At 38.6% G+C, this 27,924-nt stretch overlaps 2 protein-coding genes across 2 annotated transcripts in view; both read right to left on the bottom strand.

Moving 5' to 3' along the window:
- The window catches only part of LOC139971932 (cholesterol 24-hydroxylase-like), a 90,641-nt gene that overhangs the window by 33,958 nt on the left and 28,759 nt on the right, over positions 1–27,924 (bottom strand). The window lies entirely within an intron of this gene.
- LOC139971943 (uncharacterized) lies at positions 141–27,846 on the bottom strand. Its single transcript, XM_071978796.1, has 7 exons — positions 27,703–27,846; positions 27,239–27,361; positions 21,696–21,774; positions 5,931–6,029; positions 4,005–4,023; positions 3,393–3,477; positions 141–3,028 (listed from the first exon to the last, which is right to left on the bottom strand). The coding sequence occupies exons 3-7, from the start codon at positions 21,763–21,765 to the stop codon at positions 2,009–2,011; spliced, it is 1,293 nt and encodes a 430-aa protein (XP_071834897.1). The 5' UTR covers positions 21,766–21,774; positions 27,239–27,361; positions 27,703–27,846; the 3' UTR covers positions 141–2,008.

Raw genomic sequence — 27,924 nt, 5'->3', positions numbered from 1 at the left:
TATAGTTGTCGTCATCGCCAATAGAGCTTGAACATAAAAGGTCACAGTATTAGTGAAGAAAGTTCAAATATAAGCTTGAACAAGATATGTTCAGTTTCTACTTTAACACGAAACGACAAATTAAAGAAAAGAAACACACGTGAAGTCCAAATTTTAAATCATATATTGATAACCACCACTCAGATACAAACATTTGGACGATTATGATCGTGTACACGTTGAACAAATGCTTATAGTTATGATTTCAAGAAAAGGTGCAATTTGTTATGGTACAAATCTTGACAGACAAGTGCTTCTTCTTGAACCTGTTCGTTTTGTGCGGCAGTCTACAATCATAACATATTAAACAATGTAAGTAATTAACAACGAAAACATCTATAAGTTCGTGAAATTATAAACAATTTAAAAGAGAAACCGTTTGCACTACCAGTGACATGTCCAGTCATTAGTTGGGATTGATACCAGTTGAAGCTTTGATTCGTTGCAGGTGAAAGTCACAGGCAACGGTATCTTGGAAAATGTGTAACAAGGCATCAAACATCGATGCATTTATACCACCCAGACAGCGGCAGGAAGGAATTTCTAAAAACATCAATTTCATTTGGTACAATCCGGAAATATTCAATGTCCATCAGAATTTTCTGCTAATGGTTAAACAATTGATTAACGTGAGAAAGATACTTCCGAAGAAACACCTCTTAAGGGCTCGAAAATATATTTTAATTTGAGAGAAAGTGCTGTGTGTTTTACCTACAATAAAGACGACTTGAAATGACACCACCTGTAGAACCCAACATTTTTTTTACTTTTAAAGTGTCTGTTTCGTTACTGGAGTTGGATATGAAAAGGCTAACTCTAAAATTGGCGTTCTATGACATACACACCCCAAAAATGATATCTTCATTAGGTCATCATATTTCAATGAATTGTGCCTCAGCTAGCTCTATAGTCATTTCTAAGTGGCTAAATTACGGTTTCAGATACACCACCTTCCCTCCCTCTATCCGTTTGGAAACCCACATTAAGAGGTTAACATGTTTGATGGGGGGGGGGGGGGGTGGGATCTGCGATACACTAGGCTTATTGATGTTTATGATTTTATTTGTTGTTTTGGTGGACATTAGTGACTATAAGTAACTCTAACGATGCCGGCAAAACACTCACTGATGACGTAGGATTTATGGATTTTGAAAATAGTGCTGGTATTTACCACCCATGTTGTTTTTCTTTCCTGTAAACCAACAACCGTTCCTTGTTTGAAATGTTATTATTGCTTCTATTTGCAACTGCATGTTTCGACTATCCATCTGCATGGGCCTAACTGGTTCACGGTATCGTCACTAGCTCATTAGGGTTGAAAATAAAACGATATATTAACACTAAATATTAACCTTTAAGTGATCATTACTTTTTAAAAAGTTGATACAGAAATTGAGAAATTAATAGCTGAATCATAATCTACATAATAAATGGCAAACGGATGAACAATGTTTTAGAGGAACCGGTTCAAGAGTGAGAGCTGGTCGGGCCCTTCCCCTTACGCATTTATACTACATTTGACCCTAAAATACCAAGTGAAACAAATACCAAAAACAAATACAAATTGAGATAAGAAGCAAAAAGTTAATATACCAGTTAACATTGATTCATTACATAAAGCTTAGCCTATAACGAAACATCACAACCTTTAATAGTAGCATAACACACACACAAAAACTAATTCCACGTATGCACGTTGTCACAACCTTGTGTTCACAAGTTTCGAATATAGTAACATTTCTGATACGTTGAATCAAAATGTCGGAACCAACCGGGGAGAGGGTTGCATGTTACGTTATAACCCATGACAAGTATATTGCTACACCGTAGACGATCAAAATAAGTTAGTTCAGTCTTATTTGAATCAACCATATAAAGAGTCTAGGAACGTTTAAGGAATTATGGATGTCCATCTCTCTATTCTACATACCAGCAACTGGACAACTGGAAATAAAAACGAAAAAATAAGTTAGACCTCTTTCATTTTTTTATTCGTACGATCAGCTGTGAGTGTGAGATAGCCAAGCAGAGTTTTCAGTGGGTCTGTGATCTTTGCTGCATACTGTTCCTTTATCTGTTTCTGCTGATTTTCTAGCCATCGTTGAACGTAGTTTTTGTCATCGGGCATCTCCGGTATAGCTTTGAAGTCACTTTCTACATCTGGAAGCATGGCGTAAAATTCTCGACAGTGTGTAGCAATTTTGGCTGCTTGCTTTTTCATTATTTTGTAATGCAACTGCTGATGGCTCCCCCCATTCACTTTGTTGTGTTCAAAAGATGCGATGTCATTTTCAATAACTTTAAAGAAACCAGCTGCAGCATTGAGACCATCAACAAAAGCGGATATTGCTGGCATCATGGTTTCACTTACCACGATGATAGTTGATCTATTTATTTTACTTTGCTGACCATCTGCTACAGCTTTAATGTTGTCTGCGGCTGCACTCAATTTCAGAAGAGGAGCTACAGTGACATTAAGCCCAGGAATAAATAAGAGATGACATGCCCATTTGTCTTTGCTTTTAGCTGATGTTTCCAATTCCAGTGTCTTCGCTTCTAATTCTTCGGTGAGACCTGTTAACTCAGAGATTAATACCCTCGCCTCATCCTGTCTCTTCTTCAAAGGAACCATGATTACCTGGTGCATCTTTACCAGAGTTTCGCAACATTGTCGGTGACCCTTCACGTCTTCAAGGATTGAAGGAAGGTACTCTCTCCACTCATCGAAGTCAAGCGAATCGTACATGTCAAAGAACTCTTTGAGGGATCTCACTACTGAAGTTGATACCGGTAAAATTCCGTTCACATAGACCAGGGCATCTCTCCTCGTATCATTACGAATTCTGTTGAGTTTCCTCGCCGTTGATGAAGAGGTCCCTATCGCGTGTTCTGCATACAGAGCTCTCATACAGAGGGAGAACAATCGCATGTTCTTTGGTATGTCCCTAAATGTATCTGCAAAGTCGGTCAACTGAGTGTTAAGAACTTCCTGCAGAATAAATAGAAAATACGTTGATGGGATACTTAGACTCGGCTTTGGCTTGGAATCGGACTGCCGTGTTCCCGGACTTGGGATTTATTCTAGACGAAACGACCAATATTCAATTATTTTAATTAAACAATTAAATCGCTTTACTCTTTTACATCTATTACGTACCTCTTCCAGTTACAAGAGATTAACGCTTTAAGCACAAACGCATGTAACTAATGTCCAAATATGTATATAATTATATGAAATTTCTGTCATTATCTAGAGTGAAAGACTACACGGACTCCTAAGTGAAACTTTAAGTAACAATTGAGATGATACCATACGAGAGCAAACATAACAAGCAATAGTTGTATTTTCATACCATTTCCCTACTGCCAACTTTGTATTTCCCTGCCAGAACTAGTTCGTTGTCCTTTTTAACTTCGCCGTGTTGACGTTCAGATGGTCTTTGTAGAAATTAGATATTATATAAATAGTTTTAATGACATCGATTCAGGGAAACATTTGGGTAAGTGTTTAGAATTCATAATGAATTAGTAAGAACTTCCTCCCTTCCATTGTTCGTAGTTGATCAGAGAGATGTTTTACAAGGTCTTCATATATTACGATGTTAAATGACAATTTACTACTGCTTACAATACAGAAGAAACTGATTCATTTGAGAAACAATAACTTAGAGTATACTAGAAACAATACAGGGACTAGCAAATACCATGACTATTGACTCAAATAGAATACAGAAGAAATATGGTCTTGTCGAGTCCACAAAACTATTAAAGAACATATCATTATTGAGCCTAAATTACTATGTGGAAAAGGTTGTGGATGTTTGATAAACTGTTTTCCCATACTCAACATTAACGTTTTATTTATGCATGTGTTCCAAGTAACTACATCCAAATGATAATGTCCTTACTTAAAAACATAATGCCTATTAGATCAATTACCAAAAATAAAAATCATGTTAACTCACTCATTATGACGCTTGCGTGCTGTCAATACAAGAAAAATATACATTTTAATGGAGTCTAATTTTTGTCGTAGAATGGTCAGTAAGGTCATTCAAAAATTGTTTACGTTAAATTTCTGCTGCATTTTCTTGCTACAAATATAATTTCAGTAAATGTAAAATGGTACTTAAATCATACTCTTCTCATCGACGGTAATCCACTACGTCGCTCTTATATCCCACAATATATACTATAGTGTCCATGTTGCGTGAAGAGAAATAACAGACCGCAGCCAATTAACGACCTCGCTGAATGCATGCCATCTGCATGACAGACATAAGTAGGTCAACTATGTTGTCTAGGTTTTATTTTGCACTGGTCAGAACTATTTTATTGTTATTGTTCTCTATAATAAACAGTAGTCTTTACTAGCCGTCCGGATTGTTGCTACATGTATGGTACTTAGTACTGCAAACTATCTCCCTTTAACTATATGGATCTTGGTGAATTTGTGGTATTGTGAGTTAAGTCTTTGCAATTCATGCAATCAACTGTCTTTTAAACTAACCATACATGCTTTCATTCCCGCTGTTCCTTCTGCATGAATAATGAGGACCCAAAAGCGTTAGCAAATGATAGAATTTTCAGCAAATGTTTCAGTTCATTCCAATCACAACATGCATCTCTCATTGTTTTTATGACATGAAGATAAAACAGGTTTTTAGGCTGTTACATTCAGCCTGAGAAGAATAAAACTTTTTCCACGGCTGCCAAGATGCCCACAGGGAGGTTCAAAGGTGAGTGATGTGTAGTACATCCCCTTTCAACCTCAGACAAGAATTCAAAGTATTTATTGGCCCGACATTGCGTTGAGACCTAATTAATACTCCAAACATGCCTCAGAATGCACCAAATGTTTTAACATTGAACCCCATACGTGGGAGTAGGTTTCATCCATCCCACGGGCAACCGCTAGTAAATCCTGGATCCATTTCTGGCCCTCCCGTAAAAGTTAATGTCCTTACCTTAATCAGTTAGTGTAAATTTAAGTCTCAACTACCCCCGCCCTCCAGGCTGTGAAATTCTGCCAACTTTGGTTCTTTTTAAAATTCTACCAGTGCCACGTAGTAGCAATATTCTCAATAACAGCTTAATATGGTCATACACATTCTGCAACATTTGTCATGTGCCTTGACAAAAGCAAACGGTACGCACATCATGGCTGCTGGTATGAAGCAGAATAGAAAACAACGGAATATGCGAAAGGACACGACTAAGCAAATATGAAACTTATTGAGACAAGGAAAAAACAAGCTGAGATATTGAAGACAGACAACCTAAACAAGAGCAGCAACGCTACAGGAACTCAACTCTCATAAGTGAGAATTTGAGAAGTTTATAAATTTCTTTGTGCGAAATATCTTTACGATATACTCGGCGGGATAACGGTGTAATTTCCTTTCTTCCCATCTACTTTTCCCCTTGCCTTTGCACCTTCTTAGCAGACATAGTTTGTTACAATGTTATAATGTTAGACCAACATTGCTCACGACCTGCAACTTGTTTAAAATCGACGTGCAACAAATTTTGAATGGAAAGAAAGATAAAGTATTAGATGTTTCCATCAATTATTTATGAATGCTGGATTTCGCAATAAGGTCATTTAATATTCTTGAATTATAAAATACATTTATATGTTAACAAATTAAAGTTTATTTAAACACGATTGTTGATTTAATTGTTGAAACATGGTTCGATTAAATCAAGTTTTGCTAAAATTTTCTTTTATATTATATTTGCATTAACATAAATTTCCTAACTTCAAATGGACTTATTCACACACGAAATAGTTAAAAGTTCAACAAATAGATGTTTGAAGTTTCAAACCAGTGAAATAACGTTGCAACACTGATTGTGAATATGACCTTGTGCAAATCTCAGTAACAAACCTTCTATTAAGTTAAAAGCAAGAAGTAGTATGATTACAACCAGTAAAACTACGACCGCAAAGACCACGATAATAACAGTCATCGAAAAAGGCTGAACAACTGTGAACGAAAAAAAGAAACATTCGTTTTATATTATGCGTTATTATCATAACAGCTTAATATATAAATGTATCATAATATAGTCTAAGAGGCTGATTATCTAAGGGAAAATATGTATAGATTACATGAACTAAGAGTAAAGGTTTGATGAACTGAATCTGGAGCCAATGGCGTCGCTCATATACAGAATGTGCTGTGATCGCATTGTTGAAGCTGGGGAAAGTATAATGACCTCACCAATAAGTACATTGGTGCATTAGGCAAGACATTAAAATGGTTGTTTGAATAGTCTGATGCTAATAATGAAAGCAGGGATTGGATGAATATTAATACACCTGCATGGAATATAAAAAAAAAAAAAATTAACACCTTGTTCAAAAGCCGTACACTTTGTGCTGCCAACAAAACCGTGAATGTGTCAAGTAACCTTATTGTTTACAAATAACTATTTTATCCTTAGCTTTGATATATTTAAATAAATACTACAACTACCCACCCACTTCGCTCCCCTCACCCGGTATTCTCCATGTTGTTCGTATGCATTCCATCTCAGAGAGTTTCGAGAATAAATAACTTCAAAATACAAAGGTTCATTCGAGAACACAATCAAAACTTTGAGGAAAACAGAAATGCAAGATTGCTTCATGATTTCGATAAAGCTATTAGTTGCATAGTTTGAGATTCTGATATCTAAAGCTCCCTTTCTTTAGATATCGTCCTCGATCACAGAGGGTATAATTTAATAGACATGAAAGGAACATTGAATAACGTTTTGAACTGAACTGATTTTTACAAGGTGAAGTTAACCATATCTCTTCGTTCATAGCTCACACATTATACAAGAATTCTGTCATTCCAAAACAAACTTGAGATACTGATTTCTGTCTGTATAACTCTGTCCTAATGCATATTATGGTAGCTCTCCAGTAACGTATACATCGAAAGGCAACTTTAAAAGATTTGAACCTATAGTGCGCAAAAAGCAATGTCCTTACTTCCGACCTTGACTTTACTTTGTGCAATACCACAGCCAGTCCAGCGAACACAGGTAATATCCAACAATTGGGAATGGCAGAAGGCAAACGCTGTGTAATAACCTATCATAGAACAATTGCAATCGTTCTGTTTCAATGGGCAATTGATTCATCTTACACTGTGATAACCTTCTTGACCTTGTTCGCCAAGAACAAAGAACAAAACACTTCCAACCTTTGTGACTGGCAGAGCCATTGTTGTGTTGAAATTCGTTGAAATGTCTTGACATTGTGAGACATATAATGTGAAAGTCATTATACTCAATCGGGGCAAGTTTACACCAGTTTATATGGAGTCATACATATCCATACCAAGGTGCGGCTGCGGCATAAGTTGCTACCGGTGTGACAGCTGCTGAGTGTCTCCCTGTACAAAGTGCCCGGGGGGGGGGCTCTTTGTAATAGCACTTTTAGTCCGGCCGGACGATATCCTGCTGAATATTGTGTCCCCTTATAAGGCAAATATAGTCTGGCCGGACGAATGTCCTGGTACAAAACGTCCTCAAAGAAATCATAGTATAACTTGTTGACCGCATATAGACTTGCCAATTCGTCATTTAAATGGCAACTTTTCAGTATATTAACAACTGAAGCAGATGCGTACATAGTTTGATGTTATAGGAAATAAATGAGATGTTGTGCGTTGTAACAATGCAAATTATAGAAAAAAGAAGAAGAATTCATTAGTCTTTCAACTGTTAAAGAAGTAATCATGTTTTTGTTGTAATTGCTGCTATGTTATTCGCCTTATACTAGGGAGAGATCGCGTCAACGTAACTTCCTATCCAACGGAGGGCGGGAACTGGGTTGGACAGCCACAACCCAAAAATTAATTGCAAAGAAAAACTACAGCCTTAAAGTAGTTCAAACTTCATCCTAGCCGTAATTCCCCAACACACATGGGTAAGATTTAATAATTATGGTAAATATACTTACATCCTAAGCGAAATAGGATATTTTGTACAAAACACCCAGGCCCGTATACAGATTTATGAGGGAGGGTAGATTTATGACGGAAGGGGGGAGGGGTTCAGATGGTAAATTATCGATTGTTTCCTGGGGAGGGGTCTTGTTAAATGAGTGGCATATTATCTCAAGGTAGCGTGAAATATATTTGTTTGCTAAAAAGAACCCTGAGGTAGCTGGAAGACCGCCGACCGTCGAGTCAAGCTTTTCTCTTGGCAAAGAGGTGGAAGGGCCATAAAGTGAATATCAAGGTAATGAAGTAAAAATCATTTCATAAAATTGGATGATACTCGTAAGCATACTATTCTGAGCCTATATCAGCCTGGGCAAAGAGTGTAGTGATTATACATGGTATAATTAATGTAGAAATTTAACTGGAATGATGACTCTACCTTAAGATAAACGATGCTTTCTAGAACATCCTTCAAGCATGGATCCGAGGTGTTATTTTGTTAGAATGAGATATACTAGAGTCACTCTTCATCAAACAATTTGTACTTGATACTAAATAATCCACATTAAGAACATTCTTGGGAGTTATCCCTATAGAACCCCCTCCTCCAATTGAACTGTTTTCCACACCCAGATGATCTTAAAACATTATAAGTGTACCTACACAAAGCTTTGGTGTTCAACTTGATACCGCCACAAATTTAATCTTATACAAATAAAGCTGCTGATTGTAATATACCCAACGGGTTTGCCGTTAAGACTTATACAGGACTCCATAAAACGAACACAAAGTATAACAACAGGAAGCAGGCTACGTTCGTTTATACGTTAAACTATTAGAACTTACTGTATTTTGCGCACTATCTCCAGAGCCCAGAAACACGCTTTCTCAATTGTTATTTAATAAATTAACGAGATGATAAAGAATTTGGAGCGTCAAATCGCGTGAAACTACAAAATATATGGATTTCCACCGAACGACTGGCAGTTTAAAGTCAATATTCTGTCTTTGCTTAAAAGTGTTGTGATGTGTTGTGAGATTTTAATCCCTTTCAATTGCACTATGTTCCATCAACTCTTATTTTCAAGTCAGAGACAGGATTATTGTCGGCAAAAGTTTACTGCAAAGAAAATAATCTTGACATGTCTTCTGGAGTCTTCTGTTATTGGTCAGTGATGAGAATATCACTACAACCGAATCAGTGCAAAATGCAAAGTTGAAAGCAAAATTATGAGTAGAGAATATCATACTGTAAGTCATACGTAAAAATAAATTCGCATCTTGAAAGGTGTATGTTTAAAGGAATTGTCTGGTGGAAGATTTTGATACATTGTCCTTGTAGTTATTATTTTTCTCTTTCTAACCATGTAAAAGTTGTCCCCATTCGACGTTTTCTTCTTGTAGAAATCTGGTTTTCAAATTCACCAGTTTCTCACCAAAAGTACCGTTTGTTCGAACGCTTCAATATGGTGATTGACGTAGTGCTTGCAGATAGGCAAAACAGACGACTTGAAGTTAGCACTCCCAATTCCGCAGCAAATCAACTCTCACGTGTAAGCACATTGGATTGCCTCATATATATAACGTACATACCGGCGAACGTATATACTACGATGCTCAGTTGGTGTACTTGTATAGCGTTACACATAGTACACTCACACTCAAACCACAGTTCATTAACTGTTCTTCGAAATCGCTGAAATAAAATTCACGGATCAAATTAACAGTAAAAGGAAACTTGTAAAGTATTCGTTAAACCGAAAGATGAAACTTGGCGGAATCGATGTCATCGCAGAACTGTCCGATTGTAAACGTTAGAATAGCCTATACACGTGAACATTTTTCGCGCTGGAGCTGGATACCGCGATGTATAAACAACGAAGAGCCTGCTGTTAAAACTTATCTTGTGTTACACAAAGACCACGAAACCACCGATCTACTACATATATGGCGGCTTAATGAGTTTTTTTAAATCATATCTAATTTATAAGAAATTTCACCGGAAATTATTGAAGAAATTGATCGAATCGTTGTCAGAGCAGAATGTAGCACTGAGAAGCTTAGGCTTCGCAGAACTGTCCGATTGTCAACGTTTGAGTATAGCCTACATGCGAACATTTTTCGCGTTGGAGCTGGATAGCGCGATGTATAGCTTGAATAATTCAGAGTCTGCTGTTAAAATTTACCTTGTGTTACACAAAGACCACGGAACCACCGATCAAGTACGTGGCGGCTTAAGGAGTTTTTGAAAACATATCTAATTTTTAAGAAATTTCACCGGAAATTAAGGAAGAAATTTATCTGTATACAAACGCTGTTTTTGTTGTGATTACCGTATAGGTACTGTGCGGAGGGTGGGTTATGACGCAATCTGCTATGGCAGAGCTGACGTCACGTATTGTACTGTTCAAATCATATTTGAAATGTCTATCCATAACGATTAAAAAATCGTTTCTCTGTCAAACGCAACATTAGCGTTCTCATACTTTGACAACATGTTTGGAAAATTATTTACTATTTTTTAAGGTAACTTCTTTGGGCCACCAGACAATCCTTTTAAGCTCCACTACAAAAAAAAAAAAAAATTAAAATTCACCATGTTCATTGAGTGTAGACTGTTAGTGTAAAACTGAACTATGCTCAGGCATTTAGTTAATTGGATGATCTTTTATAGTGAGACTTATATTTTTATGGGCGCAGTGGCTCAACATTGTTATTGCAGATCGCATTTCATATGTTTGGCCATGCATATATCACATAGTTTACTTCAACAGCTGAAATGGTTAAACCACATACGAGCCAATACAACATTTGTGACATTCAATTACAGATCAGACATTTATCAAATTTGATAACTTAGGATATACCAGAAGTTTGAAGCCTTTTGCAGGGTGGTGCTCAATTGATTTATCTGTACAATGTCTGACTGTATAATGGCAATCAAACATTAATTGTCCCGAATCAGGATCAATTGGGGTTCAAAACACCCTCTGTATGACCCAAATACAAAAACAAGATAATGCTAGCTCACCATTATAGTAAAATGTACAATTATACATCATTTTACATCTAGAGACCTAGACATGTCTTATTTTGCCAAACAAAATGGGACCCTTCCCCAGGTTTCAGAAATTATGCCCCCTCCCAAACCTATAGGCCTACACACACACATTTGTGTATCCTTATTAGTAATTTCCTCAAAGGAACTTACAGAAAAATGATTCTAAAACTCAATTGAAACATTATTGCTCTTATCATGTTGAAGTTCCTGTCAAAACAGCCAGGTACTAACAAGTACTCGTTTTGTAAACAGAAAGCTCCATGTGGTTACATTATTAATTTTAAACTGACTACAATATATGAAATCTAGCTGTGGATTGTGGTCTTAACTATTTTACTCATATTTGTTTTCAACAAATAAAAACATATTACGACAATTGGGTAAAAATGTTGGGCAATTTTTTCAAGCGCTCACAACTTTAGCCAAGCAAACAACTGATTATAATGTAAAAGAAGCGAATGAGTTTTTACAACTAAACAAACGTGGTAAAAGAATACTATGATTTGTGAACCAATCAAGCCTATAGTTACCTTTTAACCGTGGAATGGCTGTTCGCCATTTAACATCGTGTTTTATGAAACAATTCTATGGGTGAATAACCAAAATATGATATCAATTTAAGTATTGGCCAGGTAGCATTGGATTAGCCACACAGAATGTAACGTAAGCGAAATAAAACCCATTTAGTTCTAGGCTGTTAACCAGGTGCGTATCCAGGGGGGCGTTGGGGGCGCGCGCCCCCCGGGTAAGAAAAAGAGGAGAGAAAAAAAGAGAAGAAAAAAGAAAAAAGAGGGGGAAAAAAGAGGAGAAGGAGGAGAGGAAGGAAGGGAAAAGAAAAACAAGAAAGAGAGAAAAGGAAGAAAGGAGGGAGATAAGAAAAACGCCAAGACACCGGGAAGAGAAAGAGGAACAGTGACAATATTACAGCGCTGATCCCTATTATATACACAGGGTAGCTAATGACGGATCAAGGATTTCGGAAGGGGCGTGTACCTCACCCTACCCCTTACACCGACAACTCAATTTTTGACGTTTCCATTTTCCCTCTCTCACTCGTGATCAATATACTATATATGGTCTACCATAACGCGTGTGTGTGTATATATGCCTTAAACAATTGTAGAATTGTGTTATGAAACCAACTGTGGCTGGTCTCGAACTCGACCGTGTCGTCGGGGAACATTACGCATTTCGGAAAGGGGGCGACCGCCCCCCCCCCTTCAGCATATTTTTTTTTATGATATTGCTAGTAATTTCAAAATTGAAAGTGCTCAGATGCAACTTACAAGGCATGGGAAGTGTCATTTCAGCGATCTGGGAGGCATTTCCGGCAAAATTTGCTTTTACGCTTCGCGCCAACAAATGGTCCTGGGTAGTGCCATTTCCAGCGACCTGGGAGGGATTTTCGGCCAAACTTTTCTTGTACGCTTCGCGCCAACTTATGGTGACGCAACACTTAGATACTTTGCCTACAGGCATCACCTCTCCCTTGGCAAATTCCTCGCTACGCGCCCGGTGTTCGAATTTGTAAAGCAAACAGCAGATATCACATCATATCAGTGAGCATGAAAATGGCGTTCCAGGATGAACAGCCTCAAAACTGTCCGACTTGCCCGAAAAAATAACCAAAAATTTTCGCGCGCTCCGCGCGCGTTCAACATGTTGATGTCAATATCATATAAGCAAGCAGCGGTTGTTAGCCTACATTACATGCCATCGTGTACCGTACGGTCCGTCGGGATGATAATGTAAACAACGAAATGTCTTATGCAGATGGAGAAAAAGCATGGAGGTCCAATTATGTCAAAACTATATTTTACATTAGTCATGGAGAATTAGGGACCGCACCCCTCGCCTCTTACGCCTATGTGTGTAGTGTCCGGTTTCGGAGTTTTATAATAGCCGTTATAAGAGGTTTCAATATTTGTACACCAATAAATTAACTGAGTCTGAATTTTCGAAAATTTCTGACCATCATTCTTCATCACACTTCCCTCTACTTGTGCAATTTCAGAGCTCCCAACTGACCCGCAATTCGCGGGTTGGACCCGCATTCTAACACCCAAACCCGCTGACCCGCGAAAGCTTCCGAAAAACCCACATTGTAACTGTCAAGTATACATAAAAAAAATTGCATGAAATTTTGACTTAGCAACCATCATTTCTTAAGCATTTAGCATAATAGAGTATAAAACCTCCTTAAGTTTACAGCATCATTTGAACCTCAAGTTAGCCTCTATTTCTTTTCATTGGGGCGAGCAGCGAACATTTTCATGCCACGGGAAAGAATGAATTATCACCTACTATTCAATTTATTGATGTTACACACAAAAAAATGCATAGTTCTCAGAAAATTGTTGGTGTCAAAAGCCTTTCTAAGTGCCACCATTTTACATGTAGGCATCACCAGGATTCCAAAAAATTCAAAAGGAGGAAACCCCCTCCCCTTATACCCCTCCCCAGGACGGCGATTCGTGGCATGGACCAGCTTTTGCCTTCTCAAGAGTTGGGAGCTATGCAATTTGGACCGGTCTGTTAGGGGTTGATGGAGGTTTTTCTATATTGGTGTCCATAGATGAAATTTTGTGCGACATTATGGGTATTTTTTGAAGTGAGAATGTGAATTTTCAAATTCTGAACAAATAATGGGCTTGAAACCTTGAAAAGTGGGGCTGACGGATATTGTGGGCCGCGACGTAGAATCACCTACAGAAGCAATGATCCACAGGTCATGCGATGAGGTCGAACATGATTTGTGACTGGTGACAATATTCAAAAAGGTTATGGATGGAAAAAAAAACTATTGGGAAATACTTCGTTCTCAGGCAAAAGTGTACATCTGGTTGGTCATTTCAAGGCCGAGAAGTACCATTTCCGGTGATCTGGGTGGTATCAAAACCAGAAATTTTCTTGTACGCTGCGCGCCAACTGATGGTGGCGCTCCGCCAAGATAGTAATTCGCGCCCCCTGGATTAGAAAATCCTGGATACGCGACTGTTAACCCCATACACGCTAGCGCTGCCGCGCTTCTGTTTCGTATCTTGACATTTAACTAGGCCATTCAGAATAAGTAAGTATGAAGGTTGACAAAAACATGATAAATAAATTGCAATATGCAACGTAATGTATAAATAATGTCTTGTAAATGTGACCATAACATGTGACCATCAAATTGAGGATTAGAGTTTCCCACGTGTAAAGTAAGGTAGGCCTAAATACTATTATGAAAAACATCGTCTTTCCTACGTGACGGCCTGGTCTTATCACAGATATAGATTGTATCATTTACTGTAGGTTACAAAAATTACCTTCGATGCCACCATGAGTTGTATCGATTTGGGCTAGTTGAGAAGCCCAAGATAGTAAAACTTTCCTTCCATCATGGTACGTAAGAGTTCCATTTTCAGCCAGTCTGAACGACTGACTTTTTTCCGTAAGATCCTTTTCTGGGGTTTTAAAACCACTTAGATAGCTCTCATCTCTTAGAAAATTGGCAATTTGTCCAACATTTTCGGCAAATTTTCCCATTTTTAGTTAACGCACGATTAATTGACCTACTGCTAGCTATATGGAAGCCAAAATGCGACATATTTTCTAATAACACGGATATAGCAGCTACCCATTACTGATTTATTTTACTAATTTTTGCTACTGCGTTCGGGGACACAATTTGTAACAAAGTTCCCCACTTCGTTATACCATTGCATATATTGTTCGGAAAGTCTCTATGTACTAACAGGCCTTGTAACATAGGTCCAGGTGACTTAAATGTACTGGTATAAATACTGGTATAATCTAGTATAAATTGTCCTAGGGGGACTAGGACAGGATGTACTGAATCAATGGAAACAGTTTGTACTGCTACACACAGGGGCGTAGCGAAGGTTTTTTTGTTGGGGTGTGGAGAATTTGATTTGCCGACGGATCTGGAAGTGGTGACTGAAATGGGGGAGGGATCTAAGAGGAAGGGGTGTCCCCCTCCCCCTTTGGAAAATTTTTAGTTTTGAAACGTCCTTAGATGCAATCTGGTGCATATTTTAAGTCAAATTTGATTTGCCGACGGATCTGGTCGGAAGTGGTGACTGAAATGGGGGAGGGGTCTAAGGGTAGGGGGTCTACCCCTCCCCTTTGGAAATTTTTTAGTTTTGAAACGTCCTTAGATGCAATCTGGTGCATATTTTAAGTCAAATTTGGCACGGAAGAAGCTCCCGTTCTCCTTTTCTCTATTCAGCTTTCCTTCTCTCTTCCCCTTCCGCTCTCTTCACCTTTTCTCCTTTTGCCGACAGAACCAAAATTTGCCGACAGCGACCAAATTATTGGGGGGTGTGACACCCCCCCACACCCCCCGCTCGCTACGCCCCTGGCTACACAAGCGGATGAGTGCGTGCATGCAGGGACGTCGCTAGAGGGGGGGGGGTTGTGGGAGTGTCTCACTCCAATGTTGGTAAAACTGACGATAGTTGGAAAATGGAGTGCGACAGTCGGAATTTCCGACTGTCGCACTCTAATTTACCTAGGCCTATTCATATATTCCTGTGTTTGTGAATGACCTAAGAAATGAAAAAGTTCGGTCAAAATTGACCTTTAATAAGTCACATTTACCACGTTTTCCTTACCGCTTTGAGAAATTATATCTCGCGATCCACTTTTCAAAAATCCTTATGACTTTGTATACTCTAAAAAAAATGCCTAATAGAACTACCGTCGACGTTCGCCAGCTCCAATTCGGTTTATTTAAGTACTCATTTTGATATTGGGAGGGTTGACCCGGTTCGCTAGCTTCATGTAAGTTCAGTATTTTTATAGTCTCTTTGGTATACAATCATAGGCGTAGGAGCCCAATTTGATTGGGGGGGGGGGGGCTGTAACGACTTGCCCGAAAAATAAAACCACAATTTTTTTTGTGCGCGCTCTACGCGCGTTCCACAATACAATGTGCATTTCATATAGAGATGCATCGGTTTTTACATCGCATGCCAATAACATACAGAAAATTTCCGTTTTATTTCCCTTATTGGTTATAATTATTGAGGAAATCGTTTCAATAAAATGATAACAAAAATATCAGTTAAACCATTGAAAAACACATTGCAAATTATTTTTTTCTTTCAGTAGGTGCCCGAAAAATTCTCAGCATATAGCCCGAATTTTCACAAAGTATATTTGGCTGGAGAGGGGGGGGGGCAGCAATTTTCCCTTTTGTTACATTAACAAAGCTTTTGCAGTTAGTACCTTATGTAGTCTTCAAAGCAAACACCTTATACTCAGTTTCTTACTTGCTCAACCAGAGTGATTAATAAGTTTGTGAAGTGAGGGCCGGTAGGTACAAATGTATCGAAACAAGTTCGGAACAACAGTACGGCCGGGAAAGTTGGGGTGTCTGACGACACTGACCTTATAGTTGACGAGTAGTGCGAGAAAGGGGAGGGGGGGGGGTGACACCTTGCTTGTTAACACGATGTCTCAAGAAGGGAGGTTTGAACCAATCTCATATTTGGTTCGTAACAATACCGCATTGAGTAGAAGCCTATCAATTTTGGGAGGTCAAAGGTCATTTGGAGTCACCAGGGTTCAAATTGTGGAAACATTGCTTTATATATTATTCTACAGTATCTCCCACCGACCAGTCTATCCGATTACATGTGCGTTTGGCCACATAAGAATAGGAGAGGCTGTTGGCTGTTGGAAATTAGCATAAGGGCATCCGTAGATAAGAATCCGAAGGCTCAACCAATCTCCATTGACTTAAGTGAGTCGGTTTCTATTGATTTGGATTTGCCATGTACGTAAATGCATATATGCTTGTACATAAAGGTGTTTAACGAACGTTGTACTGTTAGAGTAGCAGCCCCCTGGTAATACAACGTTGCTATTGGAATGGACAATATTATTGTGAATCAGCGGTATTATATATATTTGCTTCTCTTGTTGAATTTTCCGCGGTATTTTGCAATTGTCGAGATTCAGTGCCCAATAAAAACTTCAGATTTGGATGTAGTAATGTTGGGAAAATGACCAGGCGCCATTTACGAAAATTGACTGTCGCCTAGTTAGATGTTTTAGAGGCAAACCAGACGCAAATTCGAAACTCTCCGGGCGCCTGCTTAATGTACGGCTTGTAGGTGTACCACATTGAGTAGAAGAATCCTGTTGTATTTGGTAGAGATCAATCTGCATGCTAGAGACAAAAAAGTTTCCATGTTCTCGGTCATCAGCCACATAGAGACAAGATACGCACAAAACTCATAGTACACCTTTATTAGGAAATAATGTATCTGGTGTTGCATAGTAGGCTGTCTTCATGTCTTGTTTTTATGCTTACTTTGTTCATTTTTTAGCGGTGAGTGGTGAGGTTGAAGCCTAAAATGCTGAAAACAATGATAAGATTCATAGTTTACTATAGCAACCAAACAGTTCTTGCACATTACTGTAAAAATGCAGTAAAAGAGGGTATTTTAATTGATTGTGGGACATGCCTAATTTGGGGCAACTGACTAATAATAGGTTGCTTCTCGTGACCTTTTGACCTGGCCCAAACTTTGTTAATATCTACTGTAGCTATTCTCGATTCGATTACGCACTGCCTGAAGATAAGGTGACATACTCCTATCAGAGTATATATCGATCCGCCTGGATGTTCTCCTTCAGGAAAAGTGCCAAAATGCAGTCGGAAAACATCTTTTGAATACGTTATCAATCAGGATCTGGTTCCTTTGGCTTGCCTAGGCCTGTTGAAGTGCATGATGGAATTGCATATGGTGCAAAATTGGGTCGATTGAGGAAATTTTAGACCCCTTTAGTCCTCTCAGGAGCAGTGCACGATTTTTTTTTACTACTGAGTGAAGAGGTTTTTTAACAAGTGACGTAAACTTCCGACTTGGATAGCAAAAAAAATCTGCACTGTCATGATACAAAAAATTGATGGTGCCATTTAAGACCAATTTGTCAGCTGTGATGGGTAGCGTTTAAATAGACTTAAGGGCGACATTACTTTTGTGATTTAGTGTGTAATTCAATGGGGCTTCTAATGGGCGTATGCTACCTTCAAGGTTGTGCATAGGTTGTGACATTGTTTTTAAAGACAGTTATAAGGGAAGAGAGGTGGATAGGGGGCATGTTTCATGATAAAACATTCAAATTTGTTGGTCGGTAAAGAACAACAACGACAAATTGCCTTATACACCATTGGTGGCAAGCACTGGTTCCTGTAGTTACTACAGTAGATCTTCCATGGAAACATTAATATACCCCTTTCTGCTGTTAGGGCGGTTATGGATGTGCTGTTACCTCATTTAACCAGTAGATTGCATTGATACACACCCATTCAAAGTATACATCTACGAATGCTGAGGACACATTAACTTTCTCTGAAAATTTATGTCCCTGAGGCCTTGGCCTAAACTAACAACATTATGGGCATTTCATGCATTGAAACTGAGATTTTCCCCATAGCAAGGCACCACTTACTTCCAACTTTAGCAAAAAATAACGTAAAATACGAATACCATGTACTTTAGGTGCACCCAGACGTTCACGTCACACACACTGCAGACATTGGGTCTGATTCTGAAGAATTTCTTTATTTCGTGTATTTGGCACCTACTACCTAGCAGGTTAAACGCAAGTATTAAAAAGGAAAGGGAAGCCTTGGTAGGTAAAGGCTTAACTGGACTGGATATGCGATTGAGGTGAACAGTGTATATAGATAGCATTTCAGTAAGCTTTCTTTTAGACTACAAACCCCGATGAGTCAGCTTTTGGCAAAAAACACCTTCAATTCTCTTCTTTTATTCTTAGCAACTTAAAAGTTGCACTGTAGTGACATGCAATATCAATTCACATTATCCGAACGGTTCAGGAATACATTGGGGTATGTCCTGTAGGTCCGTTTGGGAGGAATCAGCTGAGCTAAACTAAGTAGTTTTATCACTCTTCAGAGCCAGAGACGAAAATGCCCGCCCCGCTGACCATTCTCAGGATAATGTTGCTGCGGGTAGGGTAAGCCAGACCAAGTGTAGTGTGATCGGGGATACCATTAACTTGCAAGAATCATAAATGCACCCACATTGGTCCAGCTTTAACAAAAATTGGCTGGAAGTGTTGTTGCAGACTTTGACCTGGTTACTGCGTACACAGTTTGTGTGAGAACCAATTGGAAAGAAAAGACCTACAGGGAAGGATTTTTTGAAAATGTCTAGTTATTATAGCATACACACATTTTGAGCCAATACAAACTACATTTAGACAGTAATGACATACAGAAACATTTAAATAAACACATACAGATTGTTTTAATTATGTGATGTAACATTTCTTGGATCGATTCTTGGATTTCCCATGAATATACGATGTAATTGAACTGTTTTATGTGAATACGTGGTAAATAATTACTGTATACTTTATTGTTTTTCTTTTTATTCTTAATCCTGGTATGAATCCTGTCTTGAATGTAATTGACTCTGAGGTATGATTTTGTTAAATGAGTTTACCTGACTACACATGAAATTGGAATCGAAGAATTCTTAGAAATCATGCAGTGCAGAGTGATATGAACTTTGAAAACAATAAGTGAAATGAAGGAAGTCATATAAGACCATGACACATCCTGTTATCATTGTTGTCCTCTATCTCATAACAAAATGAAAGATAGCATATTATGCTGTTATACATGTCAGAGATTATATGAGGCTAGTCTGTTTTGACTATCAACATAAAAGGATGTTAAATCATCATTCTAGCTTTCTTTATCTGTAAGCAGGATGGCATAATTTGGAAATTGATAAAGATCGGTTGTATTTTCTAAATTGAGTGAGCCTTAACTGTGCTATTTGTCATACTGTCATTTTTAAAACGTAACATTATCTTCTGTGCAACGAATGGTCAGTGGCTGTTCGGCCCAGATAAATATGAGCTGCCACTCACAGATATCTCTGAAAACGAATTATTTCAACTCTACATTGTCACAGTGGATGAATAGTGTGTGTAACACTCACATACTAATAATAGGATGTTCTGGAAAGTTTTATTGACTTCAATCTACATCAATTTTAGAGGAAGTTCATATACAACAATAAAACACATACCAACCCAACAGAGCAACTGTAGGTTATCCTCAGATAGAGGAGGTATCCTGAGGAATTTAATTTGTTTACACTTTTTAAATTTGATTTCAGATCAAGATACCTCTATTGAAGAAGATCACCAAACAGAAATTGATGAACCTCTGGATAAACAACTCCTCCGATCATCACAGTTGGTTTCTTCCTTATCAAGGTCACATAAATTGCTACACGAGGAGTGCATTATCTATACCGATGACGGCATTTAGCAAATCATCAATATACTTAAAAAAGTATCAGCTATTTGCAAGAACCCCATGTTATTGCATTTATGACTTTTATATTTGAAACATAAGAACATATTAAGTGAAACAAGTGTGGGATGACCATTGTGGTCGAATTTGTCCGTTATAGGACTTTACTCATTTGTGACCATTTTCTTTGAAGTCCTTGTTCGTCTTTTTTATATAGAGGGCTTCGTGCCGATGTATTGTCTGTGCCTTTGCTGATTATAGTAATAGATTGCGAAAACCCAGCGCTTGTTCTTTTCTCGTTTATCTAAGTGTTATACTCTTTGCATGTAATAGCGAGATTCAAGGCTCGTCGTTTTTAATACACTGCCATCGTTTCCATACCACCACCTCAGTACGGAATATTTAGGCGCCTCCCAATCCCCACTTCACCCCTTCGGTATCTTTGACTGAGTTAACGTTACAATATACTCTATAATTTATACAGTAAGTTAAAGCCAGTGTATCATCAATTTCTGACTATCAGAAATCTATTTTTACCACAGAAACCAACGAAAAGTTGTAACCAAACTTTTCTCAATCAAGAATATCTCATTCCTACCAAGTTTTGAGATCATAGCTCAAGTAGAAATAAAGATATCACAGCTTACATTTTTTTAGTCAATCTTAAAAGCAACAACAATTTTGGTTACCATGGCAACATCTGCTGAAGTCATCAAAACAGCATTCAATATTCTATGATATCATATTTCTTGTGTGTATGAAACTTTCAGACATAAATTATTTCATACAACCTCTAATGTTTCTTAAACAGCTTGGTACATTTGCCTTAAAGGTCTAAGCAACGAGTAAAGGGCGCCCTTTGTTTTCCTGTTAATAGTTCCCCAGTCAGTATCAGACAAATGTCAAATTTGGTGCATGGGCTTTTTGTTGTTGAGGAGAACCTTCATTGGGAATGTTTTATATGACTCTACTCTCCCACCCTGGCTAGTAAAAAAGCTTCCAAATTCATCACAGCCATATATGGGCATCAAGCCGCCATTTTGGTTCTAGTCACAGCCATGTGCACATTTTGTCACTGCCAACAAAGAGAAAACCAAACCTAATATAAAATTGTACTCATTTTCACTCAAATCATATAGTCACCAAATATATGAGCAAAATCCAAAAAATAAGCACATTTTGGCATATGTTAACAGCCTACAACCAATTGATATACACAATATGTTGTAAAGCAGTTTCTTTACACATGAACGTAGCTTTTCAGGCTTCTTTACAACAACAAAATCTCAACGCTACTAAACTACTAGTTCTAAACACAAATTACTAAAATGTAATTTACCTTCATTAGAGTTAGCTTGACATTCCACAAGACATGTTCCCAATAGCAACAATAACGTGATGACTTCCATGTTTTCGTTCTGTAAGAAAGAACAGACATATTTAGTGTTGTGAAGAATTGCTAACAAGGCAACGTTTAGTCCCTGCTATGCGGACTACATTTACGTAGTTTCTGTCTAATGGAGAAATGGTTTTAGCAAGAAAATAGGGCACATTATTCGTGCAATGACAGATAATATGAAAGTTCATGGCGGTCTCAGGTTCTCCGTCTATATCTTTCTGAAGAATATATTCGTTTCTAGTGTCTACCTGTTTACGAAGGAACCCGGTTTGAGTTTGTGATGTTCAAATTGGGTACACGGTTTTATAAAGTTGAAATTGGAATACCGCAAACAAATAATATGAATAGTCGGTGAAATCTACTTTGCCTAATTATAAATTTCCATTGTATGCGACACAATATTCAATAAAGGACATAGCCTGAATGGTAGTGATTATGGATACTTTATGGAATTGAGCCAAAATGGTGAAACCTTGGCCACACCATTGCTACCCTGACGGTTATTTTTTTAATTTACTTTATTCGTCGAAACACTGTTCGTGTTGTTTACTCATCGCTATATATTTCATGCACATGGTAATATTATATCTAGTCAGTTGGTAATTGTAGCCTATGAGTCAAAGTTACCATCGCGACTGTTGCCATTGAAATGCATGGCATGGAAACTTTACTAGTGCAGGAGGTCCATGATGACATACAGTGGCGTAGCTAGAATTTTTTGAGTGGGGGGGCCATGGGGGGCTGTTCTTTCTTGTGGGGGGGCCGGGTTACTATCTGAGCGGAGCGCCACCTTGGTTGGTGCGGAGCGTACAGAGAAAATTTGAGATTTCAGCACCCCCCCAGATCGCAGGAGATGGCACCTGTGAGGCAAAATAGCAACCAAAAAGATGTGCAACTTTGGTGACAGAAATGCAAAAAAAAAAAATTTCTCTTTCATGCTGACTGGCCTTGCCAACTCAGCCAGACTTTTAACTTGAGTGAAGTTGACATCAAAGGCGTACGGGACCATTTCAGTTTGGGGGGGCAGAACTTTTTGTGCCCGAAAGTTCCCGTGACACTATCTAAGCGGAGCGCCACCATCGGTTGGCGCGTAGCGAACAAGAAAATTTTTGGCACACAATGCCTCTCAGATTGCCGGAAACGGCACTTCTGAGGCCTTGCAAGTTGCATCTAAACATTCTTTATTTTATAATCTCACGTTTTAGAAATTTACAGTTCCCCAAAAATTTGGTAAATTAGAAGAAGAAAAAATGGTAACATCACTTTAAAGGGGGAAAATGGGACAGTATATTTTTTAAGCTGCTATATTTAGTTACCTTATTTATTATTTTAACACAGTACTCAGCTACCTCCAGAAAAAACATTGTTCAACGACACGTAGGCGGGATAATGTTGCTGTGTCGGGTGAGACTGCAATTTGTCTCACAAAAAAGTATAAAATATAACAAAGAATATGATAAACCTGTACTTGTAGACACTCCCCCCCCCCACCATCCATGAAAAAGAAAATGTTTCTTTTATACACTCATGTCGGGGATATCCAGGTCAAGGGCGGCGGAAGCACTTTTAATCTGGGGGGGGGGCACCGACATCAAAGGGCACTTTGCAGAAATTCGATTGGAATGATGCAGCGTTATATTCAGTACCCTTTATAACTCTTATTGTATTATCTTATTTGTGTATACACATCACTCCATCAACGTCCCCCCCCCCCCCCTCAAGGAAAATATGCATACTAGCACTGCAATATCCAATGCGCAAATTGGGAAACAAGGAACAAGTTTTCTTTCGAGACAAAATGAGGTGAAATCATGCTAGTTGCTAACGTAGGAATCTTCCGAATTAGAGTTTTTTTCTTGTTAATATCTTAACAAATTTTTTCCATTCGAAAATGCTTTGAGTTTGACTCACAGAAATTCGTTAAAAGTCACGGGCTTAGCCAGGATTTGCAAAGTTGTATGCACGGCTATCTGAGCGGAGCGCCACCATCGGTTGGCGCGGAGCGTACTTTAAGAAAATTTTTGGTTTTACAAACCCCTCAGATGGCCGGAAACGGCCCTTCCTGAGTGTTCATTCTGGTTCCCTGGCCTCTTGCTAACTTGAGGCACCTCAATTTTTATGTAGAAAAAAGGCACATTTCTAACCTGAGGAAAAGTGGGGGAGGGGCACGTGCCACCTTTACCCCCCGGTTCCACCGCCCTTGGTCCAGGTATACACTTGACTAGTTAGAAGAAAAAAAAAATGATCGTGCAAAAAGCGTGGTAGCCCAGATGAACTGCGCTTACGGTGGTGTTACACGGAAATATTCGGGCATCATTATGCTAAATAAAGAAAATCATGGAATTGTCGGGCAAAAATTTGAAAAAGATTCGGGCAAGCTACTGCATATTTATATATATATATATATATATATATATATATATATATATATATATATATATATATACATATACATATACATATATATATTTCCAGAGGACAAGAAATTTGGGCAAAAGTCCTGAAAAATTGGGCAGCCTAAGAGGAGAAAAAAAAAAAAAAAATTTCTCCTCTTAGGCTGCCCGAATTTTTCAGGACTTTTGCCCGAATTTCTTGTCCTCTGGAAATTTAGGGGGCTGTCTGCCCCCCCTGCACCCCCCGCCTCATACGCCTATGTTTGGCATCATTTGTTGTTTCAAGGTGTCAAGGCCTTTCTCCCAACTCAAACCCCTGTGGGCTACCGGTAGGTTTCCAGGAAATGCGCACATGTGGACTTAAATAGCATTACTGGGAAGGGGATGGAAGACTAACACGCATCGATGTTTCGGTAATGGTCCACATTGGTGGCTCGGTGCTAATTAGGCCATTTATTGGGTTTCTTGAGGCAGCTGTCATCAGAATCTGGGTTTTTGTGCCAATCGATGACCGATAACATGTATTGGTAGATATCGATATCGCGCAGCACATGCACAAGGTTCGTGGTGTATGGTCGCAACCGTCGCATCGACCATTGCCATGCCATGCTGTATGACCATTCTCATGATTACTACAGATATTGTATTATTCTTATTCTGCCAGATGCAAACGAGAAAATTGTGTAACTCTATTTCCCAAATTATTGAACAAAAAATATTAGTGAATCCCACTGATGAGTTTTTTTTTTACAATTTTTTTTTTTTACAATTTTTCTTACCCCATTCCCAGTGGGGGGCCAGTGGGGAGGCCAGCCGATTTCATGGGGGGCCCCGGCCCCCCAGGCCCCCCCCCCCCCGTAGCTACGCCACTGATGACATAGAAATAAATAAGATTTTGGTGTTACTTGAACATTGAAGTTTTTCACCTTCTTCCACCTATCATCTACCTATTAATTTTCTTCGATACCTGTCGTCTATAAATGTTGTCCTCAATATGATAATTGGTTTTGTAGTACATCATTTTTCCCCACAATATGATTAAAATTATGGTTTTATTCAAATCTTCGTTTCAAAGTATGCTGTTATTTAATAAATTGTAATTAATGGTAAACTTTCAAAGGCGTTTTCAGTCGCCTGTATGAAACTTATACCGACAGCAGGCTAATATGACTGCCCTCGCACTTCCATTGTCAATACTTACAGAGTCGTTAAAAACAATACATGCAGGGTTGTCACCACGCCGGGCGGCGCCGGGCGGTGCTACCCAGCTCTCAAAATTTCCGCCCGGTACTCAAGGTCAATTTCAGCCTTACCGCCCGGCACAAATTAGCCTACAGTACCGCCAATAAGTAACTTGGTAAAGATTAGCGCGATTCAGTGCAAAACGCAGCTTAACTGTAATTAACCCCGTTCCAAATAAAGGAACGCTACTTTCCCCGCACTCCAAATAAAAGAACGCAAATTCCCCTCGCTCGCTATTCACCACCGACACAATGGGAGTGAACCGATCGATACAACGCTATTCATAGCGTGGAGCTAGCTTGTAACCAACACACGTTATATGCATCACAATTGTTTATTGTAAACATCCAGAGTAGGCCTACGAGTAGGAAGTTTACGAACTTTGACTGAAAGAAAGTTTTAAACGAGAATAGTTTCGTGTTGATGGGCAAAACCTTTTTATACATGTTTATTTTATTCCCGAGAAGTAATAAAAAGCAAGAAGGAAACTTCGTGCCTTATCCTCTCGGGGTAACATATCATTTTTAGTAGTAACATTAGGCCTCGCGTTTTGTGTGGACTTTAAGCACATTAGGTTAAGAAACGTTGCACTGAGTACTGTTCGAAAAACATGTCGAGACAAGACTCGGTGCATTGGATACTGTTCGCTGTTTAGCCATGTAGAGACGTTCCACTGCCAATCGTTTCTTGGCGATTTGCCAAGTTTAACTAAAAACAAGTGTTTCACGCACATTGTAAGAATGTTGTACAGTACTGTAGCATGCAAATCATCAGACGACAGTCTGCTGTACCAATGATTTCCCGCGTACAGGTAAAATGTGAATTCATTTTTTGGGGGATTTAATGGTCATGCATACCAAGGGCGTAGGAACCGGGAGGCTGGGGGGTTGCGCCAGCCCCCCCAGTGAAAAATATGGGGGGCGGAAGTATCATTCCGCCCCCCCCCCCCGCTCCGCGAGTCCGAAAACCCCTTTTTCATTTCCAAATGAGAAAAAATCTCATTTGGAGCACCAAATTGCATCTATAAGGCCAGGTGAAAATGCAAAATTATTTACAAAATGGATTGGGTGTTGAAGTGTGCTATATTGCACCAAATTGCATCTGAGGCCACCTGGAAATGTAAAAAAATCCAAAGGGGAGACCCCTCCCCCAGGCCGGCCATCAGTCTTCAGCCCCCCCCCCCCACTCAAAAGTACCTTCCTACGCCACTGATGCATACTAAATGAGAACAATGTGCATATGGAACATTAACACTGGGGTGAGTGATGAGGGGCTCTAAATACAAAAAATACCAAAAAAGATCCCAGGAAAATTCAGTGATCCACATAAAAAAGCAAAGGTATCTCATGAGTATTTTGAGGATCAAAACCATTTCTAAATGCCACCAATTTGCATGTAGGCACCATCAGGGTTTGAAAATTTTATACCCCTCCCCCAGGACGCGGATCACTGTCACAAATTACTCAACTCTAAAAATGGTCTGGTAACAACCCTGAATACATGTATATATTTTATAAAATCAACGAAGCACTCATGCATCAAAGAAGAATTTACTTAATAGTTTAAAGCTCATAGAAACCGCCGTTTGTTTCTACCTATAGGTTAGAATTATCGAGTGCATATCCAACATTGACACCCAATACAGTCATCATGAATAGCAGACCAGGTTTAGATTAAAGTATCCTTGCTATACAATCATACGAAACGCAATAGTCAACGAATAATACAGATTTTGACTCGCTGTCTGTAAATTACGAACAAAATATACAGGATAATAGGCATATATTACGATTTTTAATTTACAATAAAGAAGGAAATAATAATCTTGCAAGTCGTATGAAGGCCTACCTCAGATATTACTTCACTTTCGGTGAAAACGACAGAACAATAAGTAGGAGAATCAGGAGGAATGTCTTCAGTAGAAAGACTGCAGATTCGAATGGGCGTTTCTTTCAATCCAAAAATAGCTCCCTGGAATTTTCCCGAGAGGCCAGATGTAAAAGAAATTAAAAAAATCTACACTGGTTGCAAGATTAAAATGTTTTGAAACTGGCCAATATTTTATTCATGATTCCAGCAAAAAGGCGTAACATTTTTTTTTCGGATGTCAACTATGGATTTCCAACAAAAAAAAAATTAAAGTTTCCTTGCTATACAATCATATGAAACGCTATAGTCAAGCGCATAATACAGATTTTGACTCACTGTCTGTAAATTACGAACAAAACATACAGGATAATAGGCATATATTACGATTTTTAATTTACAATGAAGAAGAAAATAATAATCTTGCAAGTCGTAAGAAGGCCTACCTCAGATATTACTTCACTTTTGGTGAAAACGACAGAACAATAAGTAGGAGAATCAGGAGGGATGTCTTCAGTAGAAAGACTGCAAATCCTAATGGGCGTTTCTTCCAATCCAAAAATAGCTTCCTGGAATTTTCCCGAGAGGCCAGATGTAAAATATATTTTAAAAATCTACACTGGTTGCAAGATTAAACTGTTTGAAAGTAGCCAATATTTCATTCAAGA

Source organism: Apostichopus japonicus, chromosome 8 (assembly GCF_037975245.1).
Source record: "Apostichopus japonicus isolate 1M-3 chromosome 8, ASM3797524v1, whole genome shotgun sequence".
Lineage (NCBI taxonomy): Eukaryota > Metazoa > Echinodermata > Holothuroidea > Aspidochirotida > Stichopodidae > Apostichopus > Apostichopus japonicus.
Note: the sequence above shows the minus strand (reverse complement) of the source record. Positions and strands in the feature narration are given on the sequence as shown.